A 12,854-nucleotide genomic window follows, 5' to 3' on the forward strand; every position below is an offset into this window, starting at 1 on the left:
CTGCTGAAGTTAAGTTCTATTCAGCCCACTCCACCCAGCTGCTAAACCCATGGTTTCCAGCTACGGTGTCCTGTTCGGGAGTCTGCATTTTGCCAGGACAGAGTGATACCAGACGTTTCTGTTACCACGAAGATGCAGCATCAGAAAAAGGTGGATCCTCACACCTCCAAGACTTGCACAACTTGTACAGGTTACAAAGAACAATTCAGAACCTCTTTCCCCAGCAGGTGTCTGGCTCTCTCCACAACAGCAGTGTGCTGCATCAGCAAGGCTAGCAAAGAGTTCCTCTCCATGCCTGAGGAGACTGGTGTGGCACACCAGCCTCATCAGGGCTCAAGGGCACTCATCTGACATGCAGGGTACTTGCATCAGTGCTCCCAGAACAGACATGCACTGGTGGCTCCATGGAAGATAATTAACTAGCAGCAATCTCATTTTTTTTAGGCAATTCTAGAGTGCAGTGACACCATTCTCTAAGGTAATTTGGCCTCCAGCTGCCTGTAAGGGCCCCACCCAGCTTTCCTCCCCTGCCAGAGCATGAACACTGCTGCTGTAAATTAATGCTTCTCTCCCTGGAAAGAAAGAAAACATTTCCAGGAGCTTGGTCTTTGGGGTTTTTGTAAAGATGTAATCTCTGAACCTGTCCCAGGCCTCTGTGAATCCTTGATTCTGCCTTGCTCTGCTTTTGGTGTCCCAGTTTTCATTCAAGGACTAGTTTTCAACACACATGCCCATAGGGCTACTGAAAACATCCCGTGCTGCCTGGACAGGGCTGTACAGAAGCAGATTTCTCGAGGAAGAAGATCGGATTGCTTGCTCCCTGTTTAGGGTGTTATTTCTGGAGTCAGGAGATGCAGCACTGTCCTTAATTGTTCCCAGGACAAGACTACATCCCAGGCTTCTCATGCTCCCTGCCTGCCACCAGCCCCCCACCTCCTGCAAGCAGGAACACACAAACGCACTTCACCAAGGGGGCAAAAGCCAGAAAAGGACACATAATCCCCCACAAGCACAACAACGCCACGCAAAGCAGGATCCCGCCAGCTCCCGCTCACAGGGAACACAGCACAGCACTGCCAGGACACCAAGCCCAAACACGCAATGTCCTACCCGCTGCCCCCTCTTCCCTGGCAAACCTGGGGGGCCCATCCTCCCTGGGACTCCAGGATCTCCCTTCGTGGGGAAGAAAAGAGACAGAGAACGTGTCTGTTACATGGCTGTCGCATGCTGTAACATAACCCAGGGAGCTCCAAACAAGAGGAGCCAGCTGTTCAGAACCCAGGCCAGCTGCTCAGGGATGGAGAGTGATGGGGTATTTTTGTAGCCTGCCCGCCACAGGAACTCAAACCAGGTCACGCTACTCTGACACAGGGGAGGCTGTGCAGGGCGGTTCATACAGGCTGTGACAGAAGAGCAAACCCTTGCAGTAGCATGGGAAGGCTTCTGGTGGACACAGAAGTACTGGGAGGCAGAACGGGACAAGGGAAGGGGGAGAGGGAACACACTGGCTAAGCAAAGTGTGCTGTACATATTTTGTGGAGCAAGGAGGAAAGGAGGAAGGCAGCTGTAGGATATTCCCATCAACACAGACATGAGCAGGAGTGAGAGAATCTGCTCAGAGTGTGGTCCCTCTCTCACTTCACATCACTCTATGCTGCCACTGTTTTGCTTACGCTGGCAGGAGCCATTAGGGACTGGATTTGGGCACTGGGCACAGAGCTATTCTTCAGTTCTCTCAGCTGCTTTGGGAGGGGGAAAAAAATACAGACAAAACACAAGTGCAGGCTCGGAGCGAAGCCTTCTGAGAGTACCTTTTCTCCTGGAGTCCCGGGCTCACCCTGGTGAGAAAGAGACAGGAAAATAAAGTGAAAAACCAGGAGGAGACAGAACAAATCCTCCGAGAGCTGTCAGAGTGGAGGAAAGAATATTCATCTGTGGGCTTGTAAAAGAAGCACGAGGATGCTTTAAATACATATTAGTATTTGTGCCTGGAGCTTGTTTTATCTTCATTAGCCAGCTCTTAGGCTGCTGTAAGAAACCAGTACACCTCAGAGAAATGGCTTTTATAAAACCGAATAACCACCTTGAAATATTTCAGGAGAGGTTTATGAGATACAAGAGAACGGAATAAGGCAAGACTCATCTGCTGGTACTAAGGAATTTGGCCATTCCTAGCTCCGTGCACACAGGAGCAGAGCAAGGCTGTGGTACAGCTGGGGAGGCTGCGTTGAGACAGGATCAACATGGCATCAAGGAGGAAATCCCTCCCCACTAGCCCCAGAGATAACTTCTTTACTTCAGTCTTTTCCCCCAGCAGCTGGAGGGAATCGGGACAAGAGGCTGTTGTCCCATTGCTCATCTTGGATCCCCCCTAAATCTGCACCTGGCCCTTCGCTCTGCTGACATCCCAGCGCTGCTGCCTTGTCACGAGTTCACCAGCCTCTCTGCTCAGAGAGGTGCGGGGGAGCAGGGATGCTGCTGGAGATGGGTCCGGTACCTGTCTAAAGCAGCAGCAGTTCTGATATTCCCCTTTAGTGGGAGCTGTCCGACCACTTTCCTGCGCCTGGCACTCTCCCAACTCCAGCCCTTGCTCTTAAGCGTACCCTAATTAAGCCACGGTAGTGTAGAATAAAACTGACCTTCATCCCTGCGACGGCCACCCCAGGAGCGCCCTGGCAGAGAGAGGAAAGATAGGAACACCTTGTTTGAAACGAATCAGACACAAGTTTTTAAAAAACAAAACAGTATCAGCCAGGTGGAACTATAAAGGCAAAATCCACATCTTTTCTTTTCCAAAACACAGAAAGGATGCTGTAACAGCACACAGCACGCATCCTCCTTCCCTGTGCAGGTCGTTCACCTATGGCAGCGGCTCTGCTTTCCAGAAAGCTCCTCCAAAGGCAGACACCGTGAGCACAAACCAGTCAAGACAACCAGATGCCCACAGCCCACCCAGTTTTAGTCCTGCAAGCAAAGCAAAGGCCAACAAGCAGAACAGTGTCCAGTAACTGAGGAATGCAATGGCAGAACTGGGGACCAAACCCCCAGCTCAGTGCTTGATCCCAAATACGTCAGCTGAAGCATCCCAAGAAAGGCCAGTTCATACCCCAGAGCGTTGGTCTTGCTATTTCCCTCCTCATTCTGTTTTTATCACAGACGACAAACCCTGCAGTAAAGTGTTTTCAGGAGAGCTCTGAAGCCAGCCACCTTAGGGGAGAAAAAGACTTCCAAGCGCTGCAATTCAGGCATCATTCTGCAGCGCAGAGCAAGCCACCACCATGAGACCATGGAGTCCTGCCTGTCCTGCAGTCCGAGACAGGTGCTTCCAAATCCCAGGAGGCAGCTGCTCCCACAGGGACAGTCACAGTCACATTTCCCTCGACAGCATTGATGCGAAAAGCAGGTCTTCCCTATTAACCCTTTGCTCTGAAATCTCCGTGTGCCTTGTGTTAGTATTAGTTAGGTCCTAGTGAAAAGGTCCAGTTACAAAAGCAAATATGAGAGATAACAAAGGTCTGAAGAGAGGGGAGGAGGTAAAGCAGTGTTAGAAGTTGGGAAAAGAGAGAGGTTGGGATGTAGCACGAGGCAGAGAGGACCAGGAGCCAAGTTCAATGTGAAAAGAGCTTGGAAAAGTTCAAACAAGGAGGAGTGGGGAGCCAGAGAGCAGCAGGATCATACCTCTCAGCTTTCTGAAACAGAAATCGGGGACAAAGCTAAAAAACACAAGGACAGAAGATGGAGATCAGGGATTCTATGCAATAAATGGGGAAATAAAGCATTCCAGATCTTCTCAGGGGTCAGTAGGTTTTAGTGAATATGGGCCAGAGTCATGAAAGGGATTACATGCAGCAGGGTTAGGCTTCCCTAGTGCATTTGGGATGCCTGTTCCTCACTCTTTGGCCTTTAAACGGCAGTGAATGCAGCTGATGTTATGTTCCAGTATAGATCCTGGAACGGCAATGCACACCCATGCAGGCTTGCTCACACACCGACCCTGATTCACCGCTGCATTAGTCCGGGTTCACACTCGTTTAACCCTGCTGACCGCAGTGGCCTGACACGCATCGCTGAAGGTTGCGGCGGTCGCGTGGGACCCCCAATTTGCAAAACACCAGTTCCCTAGAAACATCAGCAATTGGCTGCTCTCACTAGCATCAAACATTAAGATCCTGATGTTGCAGGACAGCATCAGACTGGGCATGCCATTTGCTTTGTAAAACACTTTTCCCCCCATCTCCTCCATAAACTAGGCCCTATCCTTTGCAATTTAGAAGCAGGAAGAATTCAGCTGAGGACAGTCGTTGACTAACAGACACACACACAAATCCAGGCGATGCTTGCGCATCAGAGACAGTCGAGCGGTTCCGCTGAGATCAGGCAGACAAGCGTCACTCCACTGTTTACAAGGTACCTTAGTGCCATGTCTTCCTGGCAGCCCTGGCATGCCTCTCTCCCCCTGGAAGCAGAGCGAGAAACACAGAGAAAGAGAGCAAGAGACACAAGATGAGTCCTCCCAGGGCTCTGTGAGGAGTGCCCAGGGCAGCACCCAGGCAGCCTCCTGGGTGAGATGGGGCACAACCCACCTCCCCACCTGACTCTCGCCCAGCTGCCTGCCCTAGCCAGGGCCACTCCCCATCAGTGGCACCTCTCCAGCCTGTTGTGGACAGCAGGACTGACCCTGCTGCAGTGCCACAGCAACAGTGCCAGGGACAAGTGCGGTCTCTGTGTCCTGCTACCACATCTCATGCCATGGCTTTCTGCAGGGCAAAGGGAGTTGCTCAGTCTGCAGCAACTTCAGGATGAACAAGCTTATCCAGACAAAAAGACCCCAAGGGTTGCCTTGTATTGTTCCCTGAATTTTATCTGGTGGTAACCGGAAAATAAAAGATCTTCAGACAATCTGCATGCTGGTGCTGTTTTGTTCCAGGTGTTTGGTCCTTGTTCAGAAGGACTATTCAGCAGGGATGTATGTAAATGCTTTTTTAAAAAGCACTTTCTGTAGCAGTGGCACCCTGCAAAGAGTATTTTGTAAAATACAGTCTAATACTGTGATAGACATCACTTAGGCAGCGTGGGCACCTCCTGCCCTATGCAGCGTCCTTAACTACAGTATTTTCAGCTGTAAGGAAAATCAAACCATAGTTACGACTGCTTTGTACTGGAGAAATGGGGAACACTCTCTCTCCCTTCTTCCCAGCTGCACTGCCTGCTCTTTTTCCACACATGAGACCAAGCAGAGAAGACCAATGCTTTCTGCTGGGAGGCACCCACGCTGCTTGCAGAGGCTGTCCCCAAAGGGCAGCCCTCCACGTGAAAAGTAATTCCCCATCCCAGAGACTTTCCTGGAAGAAACTGCCTGCCTGAAGAGTTGTTTAATTATTTAGCCCTGTGAAAGCAAAGCCACCTCAGCAGGAGGGAGCAAGGTAGCCCCTTACCGGGGGTAAGTTACAGAGCAATCCCCCTGTCCTGCATTTTCTGATGGCCTCAGCTGGCTTGCAGAGCCCCCACTGGCACCGGCAGGATCACAGAGGCGCTAGGGCTAATTAGAGAGCAGGAGCAACAACCACCACACTGCACCATTAAAGAGCAGAAAGAAGCCCCAGAGCCAAAGACAGAGAATAAGCAAGAAAAACAACTCTCCAGAACAGCTTTAAACCCTTATGTATCTGAAAGCCATTATAACACAGCAGGCACCCGCTGGGTGATCTCTTTGTGATCCCCCAGTGCCCTTTGGGCTGCACAGGCTGCCATAGCCAGGCAGCAGCAGCCCACCAAAACCAGCACTGGAAGAGTGTAGCCAAGCCAGAAGCTGGGAAACATCACTGAAGGCAGATATGAAAGGCAAAATGCCCACTGCAGGTCCCCAGCAGGCGCCAGGAAGGCCATCGGCAGCACCTCCCAGGTCTCCTGAGCTTCGTGCTGCTTTAGGCAATACCTCATAGTCTTTCTGAAGAGCTAGGCTACACCTCTCCCCTCCAACAGAGCTTTACACCCACTGGGTGTCAATCAGGACAGAGCATGCCCCATGCTGATCAGCTCATTAGCAGTACTGGCTACAGGCTGCTAATTAAACCAGAGACCCTTCCTTTCTGCTCTGTGCTGTGAAAGGCAGATTATGAGGGGGGTATTGAGCAAGGCTGTGGGCAGTTTCTCTCCTCAGAGCATGAGAAAAAGCCTCATCTTAAGGACCTTTCAGGAAAAAAAAAAAAGAAAAAGAAAACATCCGTAAAGCTGAATATGATGGCTAGGCTGGGGGGCAGTGAGTCACAGTCTCTGGTTGTCTAGTGACCTTCGAGGGACACAGATACAGGTCTCAGTGTGATCAAAGTACAAATGGTGGCCACAGAAGAAAATAGATAAGAGACAATCTGTGTTGTGCTGCATCTGTCGCTGAGTGGGGAGGGGTTGTTAAACGAACAAGGGGGTCTGTGTGAACCTGTCAAAACCTCTTCAGGCCTGAAATGTTCTCCACTGCCTGCAAAAGCAGTGGTCTGCTATGCACAATTGGTCACTACGGCTAAACTAGGAACCATAGAGTTTGTCTGGGGCTCCTCAAACCAGGGAAGGTAGAACCTAGCCCAGGTAATTGGATCCCAAGGTGGAAGCATTAAAAGCTTTGCAGAGCCCCGAACAATCCTCCTAGGTGGGAGGACGACAGCAAGAATCAATTTCCAAAGACAACAAATGCATGTGCTGTCGGATGTGCAGGAGCTGCTCCTACTGGGTGATGTCTGGCTGCTGATTTAAGGGTACCTCTGCACTTCCCTTTCAGTTCCTCAGAGCAAAGAAGAAAGGAAGTCAAGAGAAAAGTGATCCTGACAATAACAAATGAAAGTCTGTGTGTGAAAGAAGAGGCCGCTTCAGGACTGGGGAGGTGCCCCTTGGGAGCTGCAGTTAGTGCCACAAAAAGCACAGCAGGTTTCATCTCCCATCTTTATGAAGTGGGAGGAATGAGGGCCCAAGTAGTGAGAGCTTGTCTCCGGGTTGCCCTGAGTCACTGCTCTCTAACACGGAGCAGGGAAGGCTCTCGTCTGTAGATGACCCCAAGACATTGCCAGAAGACTTGGCAGCTTCCGCTTTGCCAGAGCCCAAATGAATGGCTGGCTGGTCCTTCAAGCAGGCAGAGCAGGTGTCTGCTAGCAGTGAAAGGTGGGAGTATAAGCAGGGGTGGAACACAGCTTCTCCTCCCAGCCTTTTCTCCCTCCCAGCCCATGCTCTAACTGCAGTCCTCCAGTTCAGCTTAATGGGAGAGCCCCTGGCTGCTGAGACAGCAGCAGGCTCCCAACCCCCAAAACACAAGAGGTCTGGGTGCAATTCCTCTTGCATTTACACTGGCACAAGCCAGAAGTGAGGCCTTTGTGCTTGATGGCGTTACGCTGAGGTTGACACGGGGGAACCCCCGGCCTCTACGTGCACCGCAGTATTTCTGAGGAGGTATTGTTTTCTTGTAGGAAGACAATTGCTGCTGTTCTATTCAACTCTTAACCCAGAGCCTGCATCCCCCAAGGACAGTTCTTTATAACACAGCCACCTTAAGTCCTGAAGGGGCCTTTTCTCCCTTCAAATCGTAATCCACTCAGATGGAAAAAATGCTGCACAACAGATGAGATGCATGCCACGTACTAAATACTTGAAACGCATGTGTCCCTGCTGATGCCTTTCGAAATACTACAGGACTGGGCTTTTCTCATGATGCTTAAGATGTATGGCCTGACTGTCACGAACACTTGCCAGTGTTGTAATGTTTTAAGCACAGTCTACACTGAGTAATATACTTTAAATATATAGGTACAGTAAATTTCAGACAAATAGGTAACATCTGGGCATAGGCCATATGAGCCTGTAAAAAGTGTCCAGAAACAGACAGAAAAGCCCGATGCCAAACCTCAGCCTGAGCTGCAGAGTTTGAGTGGATTTGATGTGTCAGCTAACCAGATTTTATGAGGAAACCCCAACCTGGCCCATCAAATGGAGAGCTGTAACAAATCGTTAGCAAGCTTCAGAGTCAGAGAAATGCCTATGGTAAGAATTGAATTCCACCAAACGGATAAAGGCTGCTCTCATCGCCTGAGCGTGGAGTGCCTGCCTGCGGTCAATCAGAGCACAGATGTGTGCTCCATTAGATACCCCACGGAGCTGCCTCAGACCCAACTTCCCCGTCAGCCCACGGAGAACATCTCCCAGATGATGTACCGCAGTAGCAAACTGTATTTCTCGTGCCTACCTTTATGCCAGCATCCCCTTTTTCACCCTGTCCAGCAAAGGAGAGAGAGAGAGAGGAGACAGAGAGAGGGGCAGTGAACACAAGGAGAGATCAAGCGAGCCGTACATTTGTAACAGCAAGGGCCAAAGAGGAGGTAGCCAAAGAGGGAGAGCGTGTGAAACGGGCAAACCCAGGCCTCCGGAGAGAACTGGCTGCTGACAGTAGCGTGGTACCTGCCTGATCGCTGCAGCCCACCCCTCCCTGGGAAAACACCGCACTTTGCATCGCTGCAGCGGGTGCTGGAGGTCGCCTGTGCTAACGCTTTCCTGCATGTTTTGGGTGTAGACAAACCATCAAACTGTTTCGTGGACCAGAGTATCCTCATTCTGCCAGACTTCACGCAAAAGGCTCTAAAGGCCAAGGCAGTTCCATTCTTTAACGGGGATCTGCGCAGGGCTACACCCAGCCCTGGTCCAGGACAGCGGGGAATCACTCTGGACAAAAATAGTCCAGGCCCTTTACAGAAGAGCAAGTTTTTCTGTTTACATGGCTTATGCCAGGCTCTAGAGAACTGCCTCCAGTCCCTGACCTTCCGTATTCCTTCAGCGTGTCTCTAGGCTTATGTGGCGCTTATCTGCCCATGGGAGGTGGCCCTGCTGCCTCTGAGTTTCGGGGTTACCTTGGGGCCAGTAGCTCCAGGGAGGCCATGAGCACCGGGCAGGCCTGACTCGCCCACCTCTCCCTGAGGAAGAGAAGAGAGAAAACGGAGGAAGAAGTAAACCCAGTGAGCAGCAAGAAAAGGAGCCTGTGGGCTGCCTGAACGGTCAGCAAAGGTGTGAAAGGGATGACATTTCTGGTCGTGCGCACCAGACACCAGCCTGCCGTCCTGGGTCTCTCTGGGAGAGGAGCGAGGAGCACCATTCCGCATCGAGATAGTGAGGGCGCAAAACGTATGGATTGAAGGGAGCGGTCCCACAACCCTGCATCACCTCAGAGCTAGCATCTTTGCTGAACTCTTTGCCCTCTTTTCCCTTTCCCCTGACCCGCTCCCCAGGGAGGATTTTCTCCCCTACATTTTATTCCTTCTTTCCACCTTTCCCAGAGAAAGGTCATGACCCCAGGTTCATTGCCCCGAGACCAGTGCAGGCTCTTTGCTTGGTAAGTAAATTAGCCAGACAAGTTGTTTCATGTAAGAGGAGCTCGTAGGAGAGGCCCTCCCCGCAAGGTCATTGCAGGGACCCCCTCACCGCCCCTGTGCGCCGAGAGCCTCCCGCCCAGTGCACAGAGAGCAGAGTGGGCTCTTAATGGGAAAAACGACAGTTCACTGGAAGAGGAGGCAATAAATCGTGTCTGTCTGCAGGAGTTGGACTGTGGTCCGTGGGGGCTATAATTTCCACTTCCTGACATAACAAAAACTTCTCAGTTTGTAGAGAACTAATTAAAAAGCTCCCAGGTCTTGCCATTTTGCACGCAGAGCACCTGTAAAGCAATGTGGAGATAACAGGGGACGCAGGACTTCTGCCTGCTGGGAATGTGCTCCTTCCCCTTCTCCAGCTGACATCTCATCAGCAGTATGTCTTCACTCCCTCTCTCCCCTTTGATCGTCCTTTGTGTCCTTCCCATGTCTCTTGTTCTGTCCCTGCATTACCCCCTCTGGACTTGACAGCCCTGCTGTTCACTAGCTGCTGCTGAAGGCAGTCGGGCATTGTCAGCTCCTGCCTTTTAACCTGGAGCAGGATCAACTCTTCCCTGCTTCATTCCAGAGAGCAACATGTAGCTAGGGATTGGGCCCTTTCCAGCCTCCTCTTCAGGTCTGGGTGCACAAGAGGTACAATTCAGCCTGGAAGTGGGTGTAGAGAGGCAAACAGACAGGGACACTCTGTACCATAGCTACCGGAGAGCTAAAGGTATCTCTGGGTGCAGCCTCTTCTTACGCAGGTGACAGCGGGGGATCTGTGGGGCTGTCGCAGTGCTGAGTCCAGTGGGAGCAGAGCTCAGCAGAGGGCTCCAGAGGAGCCCACAGATCCTCAGCCGCGGTCTTGCAAGGCATCAGGGCAGCTTAATTCGTTTAACAATACTGGAGCTCCCCCTCTTACCTTTCTGCCAGGATATCCCTGAATCCCAGGGTCTCCCTGCAAAGGGCAAAAAGACAAAAGACAGTGAGGCTTGGCCTGAGAAGGACAAATTCCTGCACTTTTTCCTGGGATAATGCCAGGATGGAAGGGAATTCCATGGGAGAAATTCACTTTTTGCTCAGAGTGACTCCTCTGAGCTCCTGACCCTTCAGACCCGGGGGTCGCTGTTACCTGCACCGGCCCAAGCCCTAGCAGAAAAGGCACGATAAGTGCTGACAGCTGGATAACTCATGCCAGCAGTGTGCCCCAGCTCTGTGGTTCCTATCTCCTCACCCTGGCTACGTATCTCAAATAAAAATAAATGGGGGTGGGGGGTGACAGCTGGAAAACAACAACAACCCCCACCCCACTCGCAGTTTGGCAAGTGAATAAATGGGAAACTGTGGTAGAGTTAACAATGGCATTGCAAAATCTGTTCCTGAAGCGCTGGTAAATGCTTTGAGAATGGAAGAAGCCAATAAAGCTGTGTGTGGCAAAGAATTTTGCAAGAGGGGCTGATGAGGCGTGCCTTGCGCAGTCAAGATGCGACTGAGACGTGTTGCCAGGACAAAACCCATGAGTCAGCACACGGTCAGGGCCCCAAAGGCAACACTGAGCTGGGTTAGAAATCTTTCCCAGCTCTTTGATGTAACCTCCTTTTCCCCTACTCCACCCGTCAAAGTGTTCGCATCTCCCCTTGCCAGAGGCATCCACCTCCATTTGTCACCTTGCTCCCTCTAAGTGATGTGAGATGCCTCACCTTCGGTCCAGGAGGCCCAGGTAAGCCCTGTAGAGAGAACAGACGCTGGAGTTGGCAGATGTAGACAACACTACTGCAGGGGGACGGGAGGTGCTGACTGCTTTGGTTTGAAATGCCCCTGTACAGCGATGACTTGCACCGGTGAGCTCAAACATCCCCGATCTATTTTTCACATAGATGAGGACTATCTTAACCCATGTGCCCAAATAAACTCATGCCCATAGTGCTCCAGTCCCCCAGGCCTGGCCTTGCTGAACCCGAAGACCAAAAAGCTGCTTTGCCCTATGCGTTGTTCTCCAGAATCTTTTCTGTTTCTCTGGCTTTGCTTGGGAAACTTGTTCCCAGCCACCGCGCAGCTCTGGAGTAAATCAGGCATTTGCTGCTTCCTCTGACAAGCTAAATACGGAGACTGTATTAATAAACAAACCACTTGTGTTTTTAAATGAGAAATAACCAAATGACTTACCTGATACGAACCACGAAGCATACCAGACATGTGTGTACGTAAATATAAATAAACAAAAGAGGAGCTGCCTTCCTGATGCGAGCGGACAGAGGGAGAGAACTACTCTCAATGCGCCCTGATGCTTACACCACGCTTGATGGCAATTCAAATGTTTAGTGATCGCATCCTTGGCTCCTCAGAGCTCAAAGGGAGGTGAGGATGCTGGCAGGACACCCGACCTCTCTGTCGTGTGTGGAGAGGTGCTTCCGCCTCAGCGGACAAGACCTGCTTGTCCTGCCAGCAGGTCTTGAAAGCCCTCGGAGGTGGCAACTCCTTTGCCCCTGCAGTCTCTGCAAAGCCAGCGTCCCACCTTTCTCCCTGTAGCTCTCAGGCTTGGAGCTGGGTTTCTGGTACCCACCTTTCCGTCTCTGCCAGGCTTCCCAGGTTCTCCCACTCTGCCCTGTGGCAAAAGGGAGAGGCACATTAACAGGATTTTCTGCCCTGTCCCCTGCCACTTAGCAGTGGTATTATTTTAAACGGTGTTTCTGTTTTCGCCCTCCTAGGCTGCTTGCTGTCAGCCTGAGAACAGGTCAGGGGCAGGACGTCGAAGGGGTCTCAGGGGTTCTTATCGGTCAGGTTTCTGCTGTGAGCAGGACAATTACGCCCTGTGGACTACTTCCTGTGGCCCTCTGCAGAGGCTGAGGAGGAGGAAATGGGCTGGTGTCACCCACTCACACATGCATGTCCAGATAGCAAGAGTGCAAGGCACACACCTCCGCCTTCCCTTCCCACTCCCCCTTCCTCCCGGGAGCTGCTTCCTCCCTACACATCCCCATCCCCTGCAAATCTCCTGTCCATGGCTATCTTGGCCTGAGCAGAGGCAACGGAGGCCAGAGGAAACTGTCTGTGCCCCAGGGAATGGGGAAGCAAAAGGCTGCTTCATAACTGGACTTACAGGTGGCCCAATTGGCCCAGGCTGTCCTGGGGTTCCTTCAGGTCCAGCTGGTCCTGCAGGCCCAGGGGGGCCAGGAGGCCCCGGGGGACCTTGGATTCCCGCTTGTCCTTGTTCACCCTGGGGTTCATAAAAACAAGCGGTTAGCAGCAGGCGGGGGAAACCCTTCACACCACCACCCAAGGGCCCGAGGCCGGTCAGCCTGGCTGAAGCAGAAGAGGTAGAAGCGAGTCCCGGGTTAGTACCAGGAGAGGTTTCCAAGAGTGAGGCAGAGCCCCGCTGAGGGGCAGCAGGACCCAGCACCCTACAGTTTGCAAAGGCATCTGAGGCCACCTTGTCAGAGTTCTCTTTAAGAGGGTTCTACAGATGGCTTAGCAGTC

General features: G+C 51.8%; 1 protein-coding gene across 1 annotated transcript in view; it reads right to left on the minus strand.

Annotated features, from left to right (window-relative positions):
• The window catches only part of COL13A1 (collagen, type XIII, alpha 1), a gene marked incomplete at both ends in the record, with an annotated part of 58,637 nt that overhangs the window by 25,653 nt on the left and 20,130 nt on the right, over nucleotides 1–12,854 (minus strand). Inside the window, 4 exons of the mRNA XM_010141504.1 lie at nucleotides 10,300–10,335; nucleotides 11,078–11,104; nucleotides 11,941–11,982; nucleotides 12,478–12,594. Of these exons, the coding sequence (XP_010139806.1) occupies nucleotides 10,300–10,335; nucleotides 11,078–11,104; nucleotides 11,941–11,982; nucleotides 12,478–12,594 (222 nt within the window). The remainder of the gene's footprint in view (nucleotides 1–10,299; nucleotides 10,336–11,077; nucleotides 11,105–11,940; nucleotides 11,983–12,477; nucleotides 12,595–12,854) is intronic.

This window comes from Buceros rhinoceros, unplaced genomic scaffold (assembly GCF_000710305.1).
Source record: "Buceros rhinoceros silvestris isolate BGI_N320 unplaced genomic scaffold, ASM71030v1 scaffold14428, whole genome shotgun sequence".
In the NCBI taxonomy this organism is placed as follows: Eukaryota; Metazoa; Chordata; class Aves; order Bucerotiformes; family Bucerotidae; genus Buceros; species Buceros rhinoceros.